This window comes from Bos javanicus, chromosome 19 (assembly GCF_032452875.1).
Source record: "Bos javanicus breed banteng chromosome 19, ARS-OSU_banteng_1.0, whole genome shotgun sequence".
Lineage (NCBI taxonomy): Eukaryota > Metazoa > Chordata > Mammalia > Artiodactyla > Bovidae > Bos > Bos javanicus.
This window is the reverse complement of record NC_083886.1, coordinates 36,273,054-36,293,147: the sequence shown is the minus strand read 5'-3', so window position 1 is coordinate 36,293,147 and position 20,094 is coordinate 36,273,054. Positions and strand designations below refer to the sequence as shown.

General features: G+C 52.8%; 1 protein-coding gene across 4 annotated transcripts; it reads left to right on the top strand.

Annotated features, from left to right (window-relative positions):
* The first annotated feature begins 2 nt into the window (after positions 1-2).
* NT5M (5',3'-nucleotidase, mitochondrial) lies at positions 3-17,027 on the top strand. 4 transcript variants are annotated; one of them, XR_009731334.1, is made up of 5 exons: positions 3-85; positions 3,910-4,555; positions 7,230-7,330; positions 7,946-8,067; positions 8,317-8,915. XR_009731334.1 is itself a non-coding variant. In XM_061391283.1 (5 exons), exons 1-5 carry the CDS (start codon positions 4,298-4,300, stop codon positions 16,557-16,559), a joined length of 678 nt encoding a protein of 225 aa, XP_061247267.1. In that variant the 5' UTR covers positions 4,171-4,297; the 3' UTR covers positions 16,560-17,027. The 4 variants fall into 4 exon arrangements, 3 of the variants coding, with proteins under 3 accessions (XP_061247270.1, XP_061247268.1, XP_061247267.1); XM_061391283.1 differs by lacking the exons at positions 3-85; positions 7,946-8,067; positions 8,317-8,915 and adding exons at positions 12,145-12,205; positions 13,380-13,494; positions 16,417-17,027 and having other exon boundaries at positions 4,171-4,555; XM_061391286.1 differs by lacking the exons at positions 7,946-8,067; positions 8,317-8,915 and adding an exon at positions 11,206-12,177.
* Positions 17,028-20,094: the final 3,067 nt, after the last annotated feature.

Here is a 20,094-nt window from a genome sequence, read left to right as displayed (position 1 = left end):
ACTCAAGCGCCGCGAGATCTACCTACCTGGACCCGGCCACTGTTTCCATGGAACCGGTTCTACGGATGCCCGCGCCGGAAAGCAGGTTTTTTTCCCTTCCGTCTTTATTCTGTGCGCACGTGAAGTCGCCCCCTGGATTTAACAGGGTTGGTGGGCAAAGGACGGAACTGAACGCCTAGTTGTTGTTCAGTCGCTCTGTCGTGTCCAACTCTTTGCGACCCTATGGACTGTGTAGACCGCCAGGTTCCTCTGTCCATGGGATTTCCCAGGCAAGAATATTGGAGTGGGTAGCCATTTCCTTCTCCAGGGGATCTTCCCCGCTCAGGGAACCCGCCTGTCTTAATCGCAACCTCTTCCCTGAGGCTTTTCCAGCCAGGTAGTCGTTGTCCAGCCAGGAAGGCAACCAGCCTTCAAATCCCTTTTCTCGCACTTTAGTAGCTCCACGACTCTCGGCAAATTCCTTGGCTGTCCGCTGCCTTGTTTCCACATCTGTAAAATCCTCACGATAGACTACGTAAAACACTTATGGCTGGAGAGGGGTGATGTGAGATGGGGCTGCAAGGTAAACAGGGGCCATGTCAAGTAAGCCGTGTTTAAGCTACTGGATTTTTCACTGAGAAGATTGGGGAGCAGTGGAGGGTTTCATGCAAGCGAGTGGCATGATCAGACACTTGCACTTGAAAAAGACTGGCTTCACATAGATAACCTCAGAGAGTCATTTAAGAAGCTATTGCAGTAGTTAGCTGACATGAAATATAATAGTAATAATTGTACGTTGGTATAGCGATAAAAATAAATGGATGTATTTGTATCTATGAATGTATAGATGATGACATGTATGGATGAATGACTTTAACACTTATACTGTAGGATGGAGATGTCCCTGTGTGCTGTATGGCCACATTTGGTCCTCAAACAAAGGACAGATATTTTGGATTACAGGATACATTTCCATGGATATACATGGATTTTAATAAAAGCCAAAAGTTTTGAGAGAAATTAAGCACTACAAGAATTCAAAATAGCCACAGCTACTGTGTGCTGCAGTCCATGGGGTCACAAAGAGTTGCACATGACTGAGCGACTGAACTGAACGGGACTAGTCATACTTCAATTTTTTTTTTTTTTTTTGCCTATTTATTGGGATCTGTTCTCAAAGTGTGATCCCCAGCCAAGAGCAGCAGCAGCACCTGGGAACTTTTTTTTTTTTTTTTTGGCTGTGTTGGGTCTTCCTTGAGTCATGTGGGATCTTTCCTTGTGGCCCACAGACTCTCTGGGGCTTCCCAGGTGGTGCTAGTGGTAAAGAACCTGCCTGCCAGTGCAGGAGACCTAAAAGATGCAGGTTCAACCCCTAGGTCGGGAAGATCTGCTGGAGGAGAGCACAGCAACCCACTCCAATATTCTTGCCTGGAGAATCCCATGGACAGAGGAGCCTGGTGGACTACAGTCCATAGGGTCACACAGGCCCAGACACAACTAAAGCGACTGAGCAGGCATGCATGCACAGACTCTCTGGTTGTGGCACATAGGCTCTGGAGCCCTGGACTCAGTAGTTTTGGTGCTTGGGCTTAGTTGCTCTGTGGCACATGGGATCTTAGTTCCCTGACTAGGGTTTCATCTCTTGTCCTCTGCATTGCACAATGATTCTTAACCACTGGACTACCAGCTAAGTCCCACCTGGGAACTTTTTGGATTCCACTTTAGATTTACTATGGGCTTCCCTGGTGGCTCAGAGGTTAAAGCGTCTGCCTGCAAGGCGGGAGACCCGGGTTCAATCACTGGGTCGGGAAGATCCCCTGGAGAAGGAAATGGCAACCCACTCCAGTATTCTTGCCTGGAGAATCCCATGGATGGAGGAGCCTGGTAGGTTATAGTCCACAGGTCGCAAAGAGTCGGACACGACTGAGCGACTTCACTTTCTTTCACTTTCTTTCTTTAGATTTACTACATCAGAAACTCTGAGGGTGGTGCCCTGCCATCTGAGTTTAACAAGTCCTACAGGTAACCTTGATGCACACTGAAGTCAGAAGGCCTGGATGCAGCAAAGAGGAGCCAAAAATAAAATCACACTCATTTCAGTACCGCTAAGAGACATCCCCCGCTTCTTTCTTCCTCTCAAGAGTGAAAATGACTGAAAGAGACATGGTTACAGGGATAACCTTGAATATATTTTCCCTTTTCTTTAAAAGCTAGTCATGTAGAAAACCCGGCAATTACATAAGACACACCTTGCAACAAACAGCCACAGGAGTGAGTGGAGATGCCACATTCAATCATCTGTTTTCTCATTAAAAAAAAAATTATTATTTACTTTTGGTTGTGCTGGGTCTTTGTTGCTGCAGGAGGGCTTTCTCCAGTTGCAGCGAGGTGGGGCTACTCTTTGTCTTGGTGCTCAGCCTCTCATTGCAGGGGCTTCTCTTGTTGCGGAGCATGGGCTCTAGAGCACAGATGCAGTAGTTGCAGTGCGTGGGCTTAACTGTTCAGTGGCCTGCGAGATCTTCCTGGACCAGGGATGGGACCTGTGTCACCTGCACTGGCAGGCAGAGTCCCATCCACTGTACCACCAGGGAAGCTCTATTTTGCATTCTTTGAAAACACACTTCCTTTGTCTCTAATATGTGTCCAACCCTGTGCCAGATGCAGGGATGGGGCTGCATATATCTGTGATCTAAACAGAAAGTTCTTGCTGACATGAAGTTCTGGTTGAAGAGTAAGACACTAAGCAAGCAAATGAAATACTTTCAGAGAGTTAGCACGTGTTATGAAGAAAATAAAACACAGTGATGCAGTGGAGGAAGGTCAGGAAATGCTTCCAAGTTCAGAAGGGTGAGAAAGAGCTGGGGGACTTCCCTGGTGGTCTAGCAGGTAAGAATTTGCCTTGCAATGCAGGGGGCACTGGTTTGATCCCTGGTTGGGGAACTAAGGTCCCACATGACCCGGAGCAACTAAAACTGAGCATGGCCAACTACTAAGCCTGGAAGCTCTGGAGCTGGTATGCCACAACAGAAGATCCCACAAGATGCAATTAAGACTCCGAGGTGCCACAACTAAGACCCAAGGCAGTCACACAAATACAATAAATAAAAAAGAGATCTTGGGCAGAGGGTTTCAGAGAGAGGAATAAATGTATGCCAAAGTCTTAAGACCCAGATAAAATTTGGTGTTTCTGGAATAGAGAAAATGCTAGTGTGGCTAGAATGTTAATGAGAAGGATCCTGGTGTGTCTGTTGAATATTGTTTGTCTATAACAATAGTAAGGAGAAGGCGATGGCACCCCACTCCAGTACTTTTGCCTGGAGAATCCCATGGACGGAGGAGCCTGGTGGGCTGCAGTCCATGGGGTCGGGAAGAGTCGGACACGACTGAGCGACTTCACTTTCACTTTTCACTTTCATGCATTGGAGAAGGAAATGGCAACCCACTCCAGTGTTCTTGCCTGGAGAATCCCAGGGACGGTGGAGCCTGGTGGGCTGCCGTCTATGGGGTTGCACAGAGTCAGACACGACTGAAGCAACTTAGCAGCAGCAGCAGAACAATAGTAACTGTTTCTTTTTCAACCAGAGTGACAATAAAAGATTTTAAATCCCTCCTCCCAAAACCCACTTATAACAGGATACATAACAATATTTATTTATGGATTCATTTGAAAGTCTCCAGTTTTATTAAGGCTTTGTGATATCTGCAAGGCGAGTGTCTTTTCTGGCAGCTCTCCCCAGCTAGTCACTGTAAAGCAGGGGGCGCATCACCCTGTTCTGGTTCCCTCCCTTAAATTCTTCTGCCTGTATTATTGGCTTATTTGCTGCCTGTCCATCTTCCCTTCTAAGATGTAAGTTCCAAGATGGCAGGACCTCGTCCATATGCTCCACTGAGAGATGCTCTAGGGGCTCAGTAAACGTCTCTTCGACACAGGCCTGCTCCATCCTCGCTGTGGCAGTTGGAGGAGGGAGCCCAGGCCCAGAGTTCCAAGAGAAGGTGCCAGTGGAGATCCGGGGACTGCGGACGCCCCGGAGACAGCCCAGCGCCCCGAACTATCCTCCAGGCCACGCCCCTCGGGCCCGCCTCGGTCGGCGCGGGTCCCTTTAAGGGCGGCGAAACCGCAGCCTCGCTCTGGGGCCGGAGCCTGCGCGCTCTTTCCCCCCGCGCCCCGCGCCCCCCGCCCGTACCCCGCGCGCCCCCGGCGCCGCGCGCGCTCCGTGCGCTCCCCGCACCCGGCGCGCCCCGCGCCCGGCCCCCTGGCCGCAGTGTCTTCTCCCGCGGTCATGGCCCCGGTGCCCGCGGCGAGCGCCCGCGTGGGGCCATGATCCGGCTGCGCTGCTGGTGCTCGCGGAGGCCCCGCGGCGCGGCGGGGCCGGCAGGGCGGCGCTGGGCGTCGGGTGGGCCTGCTGGCCGCGCCCTGCGAGTGCTGGTGGACATGGACGGCGTGCTGGCCGACTTCGAGGGCGGCTTCCTCAGGAAGTTCCGCGCGCGCTTCCCCGACCAGCCTTTCATCGCGCTGGAGGACCGGCGCGGCTTCTGGGTGTCGGAGCAGTACGGCCGTCTGCAGCCCGGGCTGAGCGTGAGCATCCCCACCCCGGGCGCGCGTGGCCCTGGGGCTCGACTCCCGTAGCACCGAGTCCTGGGGGGCCACGCTGTTGGCTGTCATCGAGGGCTTCTCAAAATTCAGGAGTACATAAAGCGTAGTATATCCAACTCTCCATCTTCAACTGACTTTAATTTTGGATGTACTTGACCTCAAGTCACATTCCTGTGTCCTCCTCGTAGATTTGATGAGCATCTTTAGCATCCATTCTTTTCGCCTTTTTACAGCAAAGCGTGGCTCCCAGTAGAATTAGGCCCAGAGATATTGTGAGCCTTTCTGGACATCACAGCACACAGGGAGTCAGTGCACGGTGGGTTTGGATCTACTCCTTGGCTTATCCACTGGCCCTGCCGGCCCCTCTGAGCACCTGGGCTCTGACAGGCCCCCTCCCGCAGTGCTCTACTCTCTTGAGTCCATGGTGTATGGAGAGGAGATAGCAGGCTCGCTCCCAGACAGATGGTTTGGCTTGTACATTTAAACTGCTTGGTGAAAGGAGCCAGATTTTGCCCTGGACCAACCTAGAGGCCCAGTGTTTTCTGCTGTCCCTCACCGGGCCTTCTGAGGTGGCTGCCCGGTGAGCTGATAGGATTTGAGAGCCTGTTCTGTAACCCAGCTAGCCTGCATCCCCTCCTCTCCGAGGCAGGCTTGATATTTTCCCTTGTGAAAGGGGCAGCCAGGATCCAACAGTCCGTCTGCGTGCCAAGGTCATCCGGTCCTGTCCTCTGTCCTCCCCCAAGTGCCAGCTCTGTGACTCACGAACGGCATCTTGACAGAATTCTGGTTTGTGGAGGGGCCAGAGTTCCAAAGGAAATCAAGTGCTCCTTCTCTTCAGGAACACCAAGCGCTTCAGAAGGTGACCTTCCCCCAAGCCTGGGGTGCTGACTCCTCCCAGTCCTGATACCCAGTTAAAAACGCCCTAGTAACTTTGCAGGCTCTGACGTCCTCCTCCACCCTGTGTGTGTTCATTCACAGAGGGCGCTCAGCAGTGCAGTCTCAGTACCTCTTTCCTCCCAGGACCGCATTACCATGCAGAAGGCAAGCCCACCCCCAGCTCTCAGGCCAGTGGCTCTTCCAGTCCCTTGTGCCCATATGTAGACTCTGGCTCTGAGGGGATGATTTGCTGGTTTCCAAGGCCTGGGAGCAGAGCTCCAGGGGCACCAAGGAGGGCTATTCCGAGAGTTTGCTCCTGGGAACCTTGCAGGCAACGGGGCTTTAATAGAGGCACATGTGACCTTATCTCTAGCACCACTCACAGCAGGACCTCCCTGGGTCTCCCCTGGCACAATTGGTCCAGCATCTGCCTGCAAAGCACCCAGTCAGGCACCCAGCTTACACACGGAGGCATCCATGGTTTACAAAACATGGGTCTGTCTGTATTTCCTTTGATCTTCACATGCCTAGGGGTGAGCAGGACAGAGGAAGGCATAGCTCATTGTAACTGACTTAGAATTTTACACTGTTGGACAGTTGAACTGATCCCAGAGAGAGGAAATGCCTTGACCAGGGTTTCAGGGCAGGTTGAGGGTAGGGAGGGAAGCTGGGCATTGGTCAGAAGTGAAGTGGTTAGCCCCAGGTCACACCGCTAGGGCCAGCACTTCTGACTCCTTCTCGAGCCTGCTTTCCACCAGTCACACTCGCACCGCGTCCGTTTGAGTCAGGAGACCCAAGTTCAAGTTCTGAACTTGAAAAATATTTTCAAGTGGCTTTGAAAACAGCCTGTGAAGCCCAGCTGCCTCATTTGGATCCTGGGGATGGCAGTTCTTGCCCCTTGAGAGATGTGAGACTCAGACATAGTGTATGTTAGCAATAAGCACTGGTTTGCTTAAATCCATTGAGTTAACCTCCAACCTGTGTGACCTCCGTGTGCTCACTGTGGGGGAAGCAGTTGTTCTGGGACGGGGGGCTTCTGACCTGAAGGGGATCTGTTTCTTGCTTCTCAGAGGCTGGGGTTTGTCACTTTGTCCTTGGCCTGGCCCTGGAAGGAAGTGGCATACTGCAGACTTGAATGTGGCCAGCAGCATAAGGTGGGCACTCCTCGCCAGGTGGGTTGGAAGCCACCATTTTGCTGTGTGACATTAAGTCGGTCTTGTCCCCATTCTGAGCTTTGGTTTTCTCACATGTGAAATGAGGGTCTGCATTTGGGACTTTTAAACTTTAAAACAGCAGAATACTTTTTTTTTTTTTTAAACACAGTGTTTATTGGCATCCCAACACATAGCACAGATAAGGAGCTGCTTTGGTGGTGTTGAGCAGCCATGCCCACCTTCTGCCCATGCCCCTATTCCATAGGGCTCGGAAGGGCCTGAGCTCCTCCAGCTACTGAACATGAGTTAGGGCTTCAGCATCGAGGCAGGACCTGGCCCGCCCTTGCAGCCTGAAGGGTGCTCTGGCCCTTAGAATCAGGCAAGGGCGTGGTTCCTGAAGGCCAGCCTTTCTGCCCTCTGATACCCCAGGGGCCTCCAGCAAAGCCAGCTTCTGAACCCTGTAGCTGGCCCCTGCCAGATCCTTGCGGAAGCTGGGCCCCTCCTGGAGAGGGGCTGGAGTACACGCCCACTCCACCAACCTGCCTTCAGGAAGACTATCCTCAGGTGTGGGGCTCAGGGTGCTGAGGACCCTGGGCGTCACCTGCTTTTTTTCCCCCTCTTCTCAGGAGAAGGCCATTAGCATCTGGGAGTCTGAGAACTTCTTCTTTGACCTCGAACCTCTCCCGGGAGCTGTAGAAGCTGTGAAACAGATGGCCAACCTGGAGAGGTAAGTCTGTCCTGGCCCAGGGTCCACGCCCCTTCCTGTGTGCCCTTTGCCTGTCTTCCTCCTGCTTGCCCTGCACCCTGCATGGGCCGGCTTGGTAAATCCTCCAGGGCCTCTCTGCAGGCTAAGATGCTTCCATCTAGTAACTTGGGAGAATGTGGAATCTAGTTTGACACGCTTTGCTGGGTGTCCTGGGTTCATTTGTTCAGCACATCCCTGAGAACCAACTGTTAGACTCGTTCCCTGCAACCCTGGAGCTTACAGTCCAGCCGGGGAGCAGGCGGTGAACAGAGCATCACTCAGGAAGACTGTGATAACACAGGGCCACGTGTGTGAAGGGGTGCGATGGGGACCTGGGAGAGATGGGGAGGAGGTGGCAGCAGGAGGAGGGGGAGCCATCCGTCTGACCCTGTGAGCCAAAGCCCCCCCTGCACCCGGAACCAGTGCCCACCACAATCCAGTAACACAGTGCTCCTCCTCTGAGAGCTTAAAAAACAGTCGTCTTACTGAGATGTAATTCATGCAGCCCACACCCAGGTGGTTTTTAGCGGAGTCACAGAGGTGTTCACCCATCACCATCATCAGTTTCACAGCCTATCCGCTCCCCATCTCCCGCAGAGAAACCCTGGACCATCCACAGTCGCTGCCTGTTCCTGCCTCCCCCCACCGCCCATGGCAACCACAGTAGGCCTCCTGTCGTGGATTTGCCTCTTCTGGACGTTTCATATACATTTCTTATGGTATCTGGCCTTCTGTGGCCGCTTCTTTCACTCAGCATGTTTCCAGGTTTATCTGTGTCCCAGGGTGAATCAGGGTTTCATCTCATTTTACTGCCAAGTGACTGTCAGTCCTGTGGCCCACCGTGTTCTGTCCAACTGCTCATTAACTGGTAGACCTTGGGGTGTTCCTTCTTTTTAAACACGGAGACTAACCCTGCTGTGAACCCTCATCTACAGGTCTCTGTGGTCGCTTGTTTTTGTTTCTCCTAGGTGTGTACCCAGGAGTGGAACTGCCAGGTCATGGGCTGAATCCAGACTGTTTTCAGCTGCACGTTTTACGTTCCCAGTAGTAATATCAAAGGGATCCAGCTCCTCCTCCCAACCCTGGCTGTAGTCTTTTATTATTTTTTTTAATATTTATTTTATTTGTTATTTATTTGGCTGCACCAGGTCTTAGTTGCAGCATGCGGGGATCTAGTTCCCTGACCAGGGATCGAACCTTAGGCCCCCTGCATTGGGAGGGTGGAGTCTTACCCGCTGGACCACTGGGGAAGTCTCTTTAAAAAAACATATTTATTTTATTTAGCTGTGGTCTTTTTTATTCCAGCCGTCCTAGTGGGTGTGATGTGGTGTCTCATTGTGGTTTTAATCTGCATTTCTCTGAAGACAAATGCTATGCAGCTTCTTTTGGTGTGCATATCAGCTGTCTGTCCTTTTGGGATAAATGTTTATTCAGATCCTTTGCTAACTTTTTTTCAATTGGGTTATTTGTCGTTTTTGTTATTGTTAACTCTTAAGAGCTCTTTATTTATTCTGGGTAACAAGTCCCCTGTGAGATATATGACTTGCAAATACAGTTTCTTATTCTATGATTGTTTTACTTTTCTTGCTGGTGTCCTTTAGAACCCAAAGTTTTTATTTTGATGTAGTTAAATTTATCTGTTATATTCTTTTGCTGTTTGTGTTTTTGGTGCCATCTCTAAGGATCCTTGGCCTAACCCAAGGTCACAAAGATTTGCTCCTGTGTTTTCTTCTAAGAGTGGTATAGGTTTAGCTCTTTTGTTCAGTTTGTTTGATTCATTTTGAGTTAATTTTTTTCATGTGGTGTGAGGTCCTACTTCCTTCTTTTTTGTGTGGGAAATCCAGTTGTCCCAGAGCCATTTGTTGAAAAGACCCTTCTTTCCTCCATGGAATGGTCTTGGCTTCCTTGTCAAAAGTCAATTGCCCATAAATGTTAGGATTTCTTTCTAGGCTTGCATAACTTTTATTGGTCACAGTTTTGCTTGAATTTAGTAGTCACAATGACAAATCAAATATTTGGTGTGATTTGGCCTTGGTTGTGCCATGTAACCAGAGAAGGCAATGACCCCACTCCAGTACTCTTGCCTGGAAAATCCCATGGACGGAGGAGCCTGGTAGGCTGAAGTCCATGGGGTCGTGAAGAGTCAGACACAACTGAGTGACTCCACTTTCACTTTTCACTTTCATGCATTGGAGAAGGAAATGGCAACCCACTCCAGTGTCCTTGCCTGGAGAATCCCAGGGACGGGGGAGCCTGGCGGGCTGTCTATGGGTCGCACAGAGTCGGACACGACTGAAGCGACTTAGCAGCAGCAGCAGCAGCAGCAGCAGTGCCATGTAACTGGCCTTCCCAGGTGGTGTTGTTGGTAAAGAACACACCTGCCAGTTCAGGAGGCATAAGAGATGTGGGTTCAACCCCTGGGTTGAGAAGATTCCCTGGAGGAGGGCACAGCATCCCACTCCAGTATTATTCCGTGGAGAATCCCGGGGACAGAGGAACCTGGCAGGCTACAGGCCATAGGGTCGCACAGAATCGGACACTACTGAAGCGACTCAGCACATATGCACATACCATGTAACTGCCTTTGAACTTCATCAGCTTTCAAGGTTCTAATGTGATAAATAGACATCAGGCCCTCTGAGCAGTATATTCTATTCTAGTCTATGATTTGAACTTGATTTACACTGGAGCAGTGTGATACAACTTCTTCCACCTGTAGCAAAAGCCCAGAGAGGCAGAGAACGTGTAGAAAGCTTTTGCACCAAAGCCTTTTTTCCCCCCAGCTGTTTTGGGTCTTGGTTGTATCGTGCGGGATCTCTGGTCGCAGTACATGGACTCTCTAGTTGTGGTGTGCAGACTTAGTTGCTCTGCAGCATGTGGGATCTTCATTCCCCAACCAGGGACCAAACATGTGTCCCCTGCATTGCACGGCAGATTCTTAAGCACTGGACCCCCAGGGGAATCCCATATAAAGCTTTTAAAAGCTCTGTTCTTGTCTGGACCACACTCACCAGCTGTAGTCTGGAGAGCTGGGTTGCATGATGGTTAAGGCTCAGTGTGAACCAGAGTGAGCCCACTTCTCCAGAATCAGACCCTTAGCACGTTTCTAAACTCTTTGTGACTTGGTCTCTTCACCTGTAAAATGCACAGTGTAAGCGTTAGCTGCCACTGTTACTACTCGGCAGGATTTAGTAGGTGAGCAGCAAGAAGAGTGTCCTTTGGCCAAAGCAGCATGGGGAACGTCCATTAGAGGTTTCTTTTCGTGGTGGGGTGGGTTCCCAGAACTTGTTAGTTTGCAGATGTGGGGGCGGAAGAGGAGGAATGTGGGTTCTGGAGCTTTTTCTCAGCTGCTCTATTTTGCAGACATTCCAGCTTGCGACATGCGTTGGCCCTTTACTTCCACTCTGGATCTTAGCTGGGTAGACAATTCTGATGATCAGTCTGTCCCCAAAGTTTGCATGGAGAGAGGGGTCGAGTCATAACCAAGTGGAGAGCCTTGTGTCTAATGCTTGTGTTGGAGGTTGCCCGGGAGGGGCTCGTTCAGGTGCAGATGCTTCTCCAAGAAGGCGACATCTGACCCCAGACCTGCAGGGTCGAAGTGAATAGTGAAGTGCAGAGTGGGCAGGGGTACAGGCCCCGGAGGGGAAGGGTTTTGCTGACTTGGTAACAAAGGAGACCAAGGTTTCAGCGAGTGTGGAGCAGGAAGGATATAGTGCATGTGGTTGAAGAGAGAAGGGTGTCATCTCACTTAGGTTTTAAAACCATGGGCTCGGGTGCTGAATTTGGCATTTCTCCAAAGAAGAGCTCCAGATGGCAACTAAGCATGTGAAGTTTGCCTCAGCGTTATTCATCCTTAGGGAAATGAGTCACAACCACAGCGGGAAGCCCACAGAACGACTATGACAAGAAAAACAAGTGTAGCCAAGGATGGAGGGAGCTTGGAGTCCTTGTTGCTGATGGTGGGATCGAAACAGATGCAGCTGCTGCCTCAGCAGCCATGTCCCCGGGGCGTGGAGCCGGCTGTAACCCAGCAGTCGAACCAAGAGAAATGGAGGTGCAGATCCACCAGGCCCTGAGCATGGGTGTCCCCAGCAGCTCGATGCCTGGGGGAAGCAGCTGCGCCCTCCATCCTGGCAGCGTGTGCCTCACCGCGATGTCACTGGGCAAGAAAGAGGCCTGAAGTGCCAGTGCCCTTGAAAACACGACCCCAAAGGACAGGACCACGTGCTGTGGGGTTCCGTTAAACATGAAATGTCCGGAACAGGCAACTCCACGGAGACACAGCAGGAGAGACCCAGGGCCGCAGTCTGACTGAGGTCTCTTGGGACCGCTTTGCAGAGAGCTGGGACCCAGTGTCCCACGGGTGCGACCCGAGGGGCAGGGAACCCGTTGGCACTGTTGGTGGGTGCTGGGTCTGGGGTTGTGGGAGGCGCTGGTGCAGCACAGACCTCAGGGGTCCCTGAGGGCCCAGGAAGACCAGCCCTTGACCCAGACTCTGGCTTGCAGGTTTCTTGGCTCCACGCCGAGCAGGGCCCTGATGTCCCTGATAACTGGCTCTGTCCTGTAAAGCCTCCCTGGCTGGATGCTGCTCACCTTCCCCAGTAGTTCCTGTCACGTCTGGGTGGTGGTTCCAAACCTCTGTGTGGCTGGCTGCAACGGGGGCTGCCGTGTGGTTTGCAGGCCCCGGGCTGGTGTCCCACGTGGTGGCCGGGGCAGTGGCGATGGGGTGGGGGCAGGTGCAGGCCCAGGCAGGGGGGCTGTGGGCACACAGCCTCACCAGCCCGCTCTCTCCCCAGCACTGACGTCTTCATTTGCACGAGCCCCATCAAGATGTACAAGTACTGTCCCTTCGAGAAGGTGAGACACCTGCTGCGGGGCCTCTGCTCACCTTGCCTGCGTCCTGGGGAAGGGTTGGGACCCTCCCATCCAGCCCGCCTGGGGGTCTGGGCCGGGGCCTCCTCCCAAACGTTAAAAAAAAGAAGGAAGGAAATTCTGTCAACTATAGATATTTCTCTGACTTTTCTTGATTTTTCAAAATCTCTTTGATTAGCCATTACTTTAGCGATAAAAAAGTAAATACATTTGTCACTCAGGAAACAGTTACCAGGCCCCTGCTACAACACTGGGCATCTGGGGCTGAAAAATGCCTCTCTCTGCTCTTGGGAGCTGAGGACAGCGCGGCAGGAAAAGAGACAGGTGTCCCCGGCTCTGTGCTCCAGCAGGGAGGAAGTCCAGAAGCCCAGGCTGGCTCTCTGGGGAAGGGAGGAACTGGGAGGACCAGTTGTGAGTGGTGGGACAGCTGAGCAAAGGCCAAGAGACCTGGGGGAGGCGCAGGGGCAGAAGCAGGAAGGGGAGGGAGAGGCTGAAAGGCAGGGCCTTTACAGAACCATTGGTTTGGGCTTCAAGCAACAGGCACCCCAAGGCCTCTGAAGGGTTTTTAAGCAAAGCCAGGCCTGGAGTGTCCAAGTCCTGGATGGCCCAGATGTCAGCTTGTACTCACCCAGCTTGGCAAGGAGACAGCCTTGTGAACCCATTTAGTGAACCTAACAGCACCCAGTTATTCTGGGATGTTCATGTTACTTTGTGACCATGGAGGGGCTTTAAGAGAAGTGGGCCATTTGTGCAGATTCCCCATCTGCTGGGGAAGGTCACTTGGAGCAGGGTGTTGGCGGAGCCCCCAGACACGCCTGTACCCCTGGCTCTGGCACCGCACACCCACTCCCGCTGTGGGTCCAGTTCTCATGTGGCCTCCAGACCAAAGCTCAGGTAGGGCTGGAAGGCAGGCTGGTCAGGGCTTCTGGAAGGGACGACGCACCTAAGGGTTGCATCCCTTTTCCTTGAGCTGGAGCCTTGCAGGGTGCATGGGGGACCTGAGCTGGGTTGGGGTGTTTGGTCAGAGCCGCGGTACTGCCGCTTCGTAGCTGTGGACTGGGACGGCTCTGTGGTCCCCTGCACGTGGGTAGTCTCCCTGGTGGTGCCCTGGCCTCATAGCGCCGCCCCCCCCCCCCTTCTTGGCCCGCTCTCGTTCCAGTATGCCTGGGTGGAGAAGCACTTTGGCCCTGACTTCCTGGAGCAGATTGTGCTGACCAGAGACAAGACCGTGGTCTCCGCTGACCTCCTCATAGACGACCGGGTGGACATCACAGGCAAGTGGCCTGAAGTAGGGGAGGGGCAGGCATGGGGGCCCCAACCCGAGTGCCCATCCCCCAGCCCCATAGTCACCAGATCTGTGTGAGGCATCCTGTCCAGCCTTGAACCTTGAGCTGAGCCTCCTCCCTTTCAGGGAGACAAGCTTCTTCCCCACACGCACCCCCAGGGAGTCAGGGAGAGTGGTCCAGCCCCGGGGTAATGCACTGGGGCAGCCTTGATCACGTCACCATACACCTTGAAGCCTTGCCTTCCTGTTAAATGAGGGCCAGACTCTGGCTGCCAAACATTTCTTTTTAGCAACAGAATCCTTTCTTTTTTCCTCAAAAGTAATTTGGACTGAATCTAATATGTAAACCAGGAAAGCAAAACCTAATTTCTGTAGTTGAAGGTGGTTTGGAGCTGTATTTTTCCCTTTTGCTTATGGGTGTCCCCCTCCCCCCAAAATAAACAAACCTTGAGTTTGCTTATTAAGGCAAGGGGGAATGATTGGTTCACCAAACTGAAAAGCTAACGTGGGAGGGCTTCAGTTCAGTTCAGTTGAATCCAGTAGCTCAGTAGTGCCCAACTCTTTGCAACCCCATGGACTGCAGCACGCCAGGCTTCCCTGTCCATCACCAACTCCCAGAGCTTGCTCAAACTCATGTCCATCAAGTCGGTGATGCCATCCAACCACTTCCTCTATTGTCCCCGTTTCCTCCTGCCCTCAATCTTTCCCAGCATCAGGGTCTTTTCCAATGAGTCAGTTCTTCACATCAGGTGACCAACGTATTAGAGTTTCAGCTTCAGCATCAGTCCTTCCAATAAACATTCGGGACGGATTTCTTTTGGGATTGACTGGTTGAATCTCCTTGTAGTCCAAGGGACTCTCAAGAGTCTTCTCCAACACCACAGTTCAAAAGAATCAATTCTCTGGTGCTCAACTTTCTTTATGGTTCAACTCTCACGTCCATACGTGATTCCTGGAAAAACCATAGCTTTGACTAGACTGACCTTTGTTGGTAAAATAATGTCTCTGCTTTTTAATATGCATCTAGGTTTGTCATAGCTTTTCTTCAAGGAGCAAGCATCTTTTAATTTCATGGCCTCAGCCACCATCTGCAGTGATTTTGGAACCCAAGAAAATAGTCTGTCACTGTTTCCATTGTTTCCCCATCCATTTGCCATTAAGTGATGGGACCGGATGCCATGATCTTTGTTTTCTGAATGTTGAATTTTAAGCCAGCTTTTTCACTCTCCTCTTTCACTTTTATCAAAAGACTCTTTAGTTCCTCTTTGATTTCTGCCATAAGGGTGCTGTCATCTGCATATCTGAGGTTATTGATATTTCTCCCAGCAATCTTGATTCCAGCCTGTGCTTCATCCAGCCTTGCATTTCACATGATGTACTCTGCATATAAGTTAAATAAGCAGGATGACAATATACAGCCTTGACATACTCCTTTCTCAATTTGGAACCAGTCCGTTGTTCCATGTCCCGTTCTAACTGTTGCTTCTTGACCTGCATACAAATTTCTCAGGAGGCGGGTAAGACAATCTGGTATTCTCATCTCTTTAAGAATTTACCACAGTTTGTTGTGATCCACACAGTCAAATGCTTTAGCGTAGTCAATGAAACAGAAGTAGATGTTTTTCTGGAATTTTCTTGCTTTTTCTGTGATCAAAGGGATGTTGGCAATTTGGTCTCTGGTTCCTCTGCCTTTTCTAAATCCAGCTTGAACATCTGGAAGTTCACAATTCATGTACTGTTGAAACCTGGCTTGGAGAATTTTGAGCATTGCTTTGCTAACATGTGAGATGAGTGCAATTGTATGGTAGTTTGAACATTCTTTGGGATTGGAATGAAAACTGACTTTTTCCAGTCCTGTGGGCATTGCTAAGTTTTCGAAATTTGCTGGCATATTGAGTGAAGCACTTTCATAGCATCATCTTTTAGGATTTGAAATGGCTCAGCTGGAATTTCATCACCTCCACCAGCTTTGTTCGTAGTGATGCTTCCTAAGGCCCACTTGACTTCACACTCCAGGATGTCTGGCTCTAGGTGAGTGATCACACCATCGTGGTTATCTGGGTCATTAAGATCTTTTTTTGCATAGTTCTTCTGTGTATTCTTGCCTCCTCTTCTTAGTATCTTCTGCTTCTGTGCTTTATCGAGCCCATCTTTGCATGAAACATTCTCTTGGTATCTCACATTTTTTTGAAGAGATCTCTAGTCTTTCCCATTCTATTGTTTTCCTCTATTTCTTGGCATTTCTTGGCACTTAGGAAGTCTTTCTTATCTCTCTGTGCTATTCTTTGAAACTCTGCATTCAGATGGGTATATCTTTCCTTTTCTCCTTTACCTTTTGCTTCTCTTCTTTTCTCAGCTATTTGTAAGGTCTCCTCAGACAACCATTTTGCCTTTTTACATTTCTTCTTCCTGGGAGGGCTTCAGGTGTGGCTGAATCTAGGATCTCAGACAGCATCCACCAGATTCGGCTTCTTTATCTCCTGGTTCTGCCTGCATGCTCTGGCAGATGCTCCCCTGCTGGTGGTCGTCAGCAGTTTCGGGGTTAAATCGTATTCTCTTGTACACCTCAGTGGGAAAATCTGAAACATTCCTTCCCTGATTAATTTTGGAACTGGCTGGGGAAACATCCTCATCTCTACCCCCATCAGCATCCAGAAAGTGGAATCCACACGAGGAACTTGAAGCTTGAGGGACTTGCGGGGCCCACGGTCAACAGCTGGTGACAAAGCTGGCCTGGGCATGGGGGCAGGATGCCCAGGCACGGGGGCAGGTCAGGCAGACATCTCTAGGGTCAGCCTCCAATGAGCACCTGCAATGGGATCCAGGGCTGCAAGGGGGTCCTCATCCAGTGGGCTGCTGTGACCCCCCTGGGGCTCCTGCCACGGGCCTGAGGTGCTGCTCTCTCCCCCAGGGGCCGAGCCGAATCCCAGCTGGGAGCACGTCCTGTTCACAGCCTGTCACAACCGCCACACGCAGCTGCAGCCCCCCAGCCGCAGGCTGCACTCGTGGGCAGATGACTGGAGGGCGATTCTGGACAGCAAGCGGCCCCACTGAGCTGGGCTGAGCCCTGGCCCTGTACGTGCCTGGCCGGGCTCTCCACGGACCTCAGTGCAGGGCGGGCCCAGGGGCCTGGACAGGACTCCAGGTGCCCAGGCCGACCTCAGGCCTCTGGTCTGGGAGGAGCTGGGGCATTGTTCGGTGGGGCAGTCCTCCCCTCCCTCAGGGAAGCCCCCTCCCTGCCGGCAGCTACCTGGTCTGAGGACGATGCAGGAGCAGATGGTCGAGTGGCCCCTCTGAACCTCAGCCCCTGCCGCCTGCCTGACACCCAGTGGGGTCTCCCCCAGGGACCCGCCTGGATCCAGCAACACAGTGAGAGTTCCAGGTCATGCTGGGTCCGTGCAGGGGACCTCACAGCCCGGCCTCTGACTGGCTGGAGGGCTCGGCCCCCACTCCAACCTGGGGGTTCACAAGCCTTGGGTGTTAGCTGGAGGCGTGAACAATAAATGCTGTTCTTAGTCCCCACCCCAAGGTCCTCTGCGTCTGGTCCCTGGGTGTCCAGCTGGGAGCTAAGAGGTGAGAGGCGCTGGGAGGCACAGCTTGGCAAGTTTGCCTCGCCGTGGGCTGCACGGAGTCAGGGATGACAGACCCTGACCTGGTGGCGGTGGCCATGCTGGCGGCCATGCTGGCGGCCATGATGTCCCCGAGTGGGAAGCAGCCCCCTAGGCAGCCACCCCTGCCTGCGCTTTCTCATCCACTCCTGCTGTCTTCCCCACAGCTGCCCTCCAGGAACCCCCTGCTTGCCCCTCGGGCTCTGGGCCTAAGTTGGCCAGGAGGAAGGAGAGGAAAGCGGCAGGTGGGTCCTGACCAGGAGGGTGCTGGGGCTCCATCACGTGATCTCAAAATGCCTCAGCTCCATGGAGAGTGGAGACTGACCCCTTGAAAATGTTGTAGATATTCTGGGCTCAAGATGTAGAGCCCCTGGGAGGAGCAGAAGCTCCAGGTTTGGGCAGAAAGACTCAGGGTGTTTCTCCACTTTCTGGGTCAGTTTCCCCAGTTGGGACCCACCCCAGTGTCTCCGCATCCTGTGGCCTCATAACGCTTCCCGTGGCTTGCAACACTTTACGTGGGGTTGGGGGAGTGTAAGAGGCATACCAGAGGTCAACAGAGGATGAGATGGTTGGATGGCATCACTGACTCAATGGACATGAGTTTGGGCAAACTCTGGGAGGTAGAGAGGGACAGGGAAGCCTGGTGTGCTACAGTCCATGAGGTCATGAGGAGTCGGACATGACTGAGTGACCGAACAACGACAGATAGTGAAAAATGAACATGAGCCTGCATGGCTGAGTTTTAGTGTGTTTATACTTTTGGTCTTGCCCACAACCAGCCCAGGAGTCCAGGGCTCAGAGAGGTTCCAGGTGAGCCCAGGCCACCCAGCGAGCAGGGCTGGGGCAAGCTCAGCCCCCCAGAGGCCGCAGAGGAGAGGCTGTGGAAGGGGCCGGGACGTGGGAGCCAGGAGGGTAGGGCCTGGTTTGCCATCAACTTGCTGGGACCTGGGCCAAACCACATGTCTCTGAGCCTCTTCCAGGGTTGGTCAGCCCCCATGAGAAAGAGTTGCAGAAAACAGGGACATTTATTCCACAGTATTGCTGCTCGGTGGAGGAAATGGATGTGCTTAGTGACACAAGGTGGGGGAAGGTGTGGTGACCAGAGCCCCAGTGGCTGGAGCCCTTGTGGCCAGCTCCCTGGCATCCGGAACAGTGAACTTGGAAGGCTCTGACAGGAACCCGGGGCACTGGTCCTGACTTGGCCACCTGGTGGCAGCACAACCTATTGAAATGGACGCAGTTGTGTGTGCGCGTGTGCGTGTGCATGTGGTGATGGGGTGCCAGTGATTACTGGGGGCACAGGCAACCTCGGGGAAGGAAGAGAAGGAAGGACTCCTAAGCCCACTTCTGGGCTCCTGGAGCAGCAGCTGCCACCCATCCCCCTGGCCACCGTGGACAAGCTTGGACCCTGGGTGTCCACTGAGCTCAGGACAGTGTCCAGCCTGCCTGGCCAGCAGGAATCCTGTCTCAGCCACAAGCCTCAGACACCCATCATGCTTACGACCTCCGAGTGGCTGAGACATCATCACTCTGCTTCTGCATCAGGCATGTGTGCAGGTCTCGGGCACCTTGGCCTGTGCCTGAGCCCCACCAGACGCCCTGCACCCCCAGATGCCCCACACCCCCAGACTCCCAGCACCCCCAGATGCCCCTCACCCCCAGATGCCCCTCACCCCCAGATGCCCTGTGCCCCCCAGTTCCTGGGGTGTATCACTCCTGTGTCTCATGTCCATTTTCCATTTAGAGGGTTTCCTGCACACAGCCACCCCCTGACCTTGTGGGGAATCAGGTTGCTGTCTCCCCAGCACTGTGCCTGAGGGAACGAGAGGCCCCAGCAGCTACATTTGTAGGCTTTTGTCCAGAGCTGCCCTGTCCCAGGGGCCGGGCCTCAGAGGGGAGGGTGCAGGCCTGCAGGTTCACACAACTGCTTGCCTCAAAAGACTGGGCCACGCTGGGACGAATGATAGAAATGCTTAAGGATAGAAGTTCATAGAAACGGGAACCAATCACCTCCCCAGCCAACACCTTGGCCTTGTTGGCAATTTTGGTGAAATTAAAAAAAAAAAAATCATTGATTTGATTCTGAAGTGCTGGCTTGGACCCACAGGTTGGGGCCTAAAGAGACTGGAAGTGATAAAGGTTCTTATTGTGAGAGACGTGGGGCCAAAGGGTCGCTGCCGATGAGGCTGCCTCCCTACCTGACCCTCCTTCGCAAAGGAGAGTTTGCAGGTGGTGTCCTCCGGTGCGGCAGCTGCAATTCACACATATGGACACCGGATGGCGCCAGAGAACCAGCGCTGGCTGCTCTCACCTCAGGCCGGTGGGAGCCAGGCACTCAGATCAGACCTGCCTGGACCCATCATCCTGGTTCTGAAAACTGTGGGCAGGGCCTAGGCCATGCACAGAGAGGACCCCGGCTGCTGAGTCGATGGCACCTGAAAGCAGAGGGCTTGGACCCCAGGGACAGACCAGGAGGTAGACTGAGGTCCAGGTGGGAAGTGTCCCTCCCTGTTCTGGAGGCCTCTGCAGTAGCAGCCTCACCTCCTGGCTTCCCTCCTTTACAGGCTCCGTACGAACCAGAGGTGCAGACAGGAGCCTTCGTATGCGTTTACAGGTGGACATATTCTTGCCAGGGTGAGGCACCCAGGGACCAAGTGGGGGGCATGACTCCTCTGATTGGAGCTGAGGGTTCTTCCCTGCCCCCATGACCCAGACGTCCTGGACCCTGGTGGCATCGGAGCCCCTGACCTCATACTTAAACAAGGGCTCCCGGGCCTTGGCTCTGTCCTCAGACCTCCTCAGCACTGACTGCCTGAACTCGGACCCTGGGGGGTGGGAGTACCTGCTAAGCAAGTGGAAAGAGTTGGGAGCAGGGGGAGGGCTGGGCACAAACCAAGTTGTCCATCTTAACCACGAGGTTGAGTAAGATAAGTTCATTTTAATTTTGTGAAATCTGAAAGTGAGAATGTGGAGCCCAAATG

Bases quoted from the DNA above. Each gene is read 5' to 3' on its own strand.
- NT5M (XM_061391284.1), top strand. From the start codon at position 48: ATGGAACCGGTTCTACGGATGCCCGCGCCGGAAAGCAG. The intron at 4,556-7,229 runs GTGAGCATCCCC...CCCTCTTCTCAG, and splicing joins GTCTGCAGCCCGGGCTGAGC to GAGAAGGCCATTAGCATCTG. The intron at 7,331-7,945 runs GTAAGTCTGTCC...CATCTCCCGCAG, and splicing joins CAGATGGCCAACCTGGAGAG to AGAAACCCTGGACCATCCAC.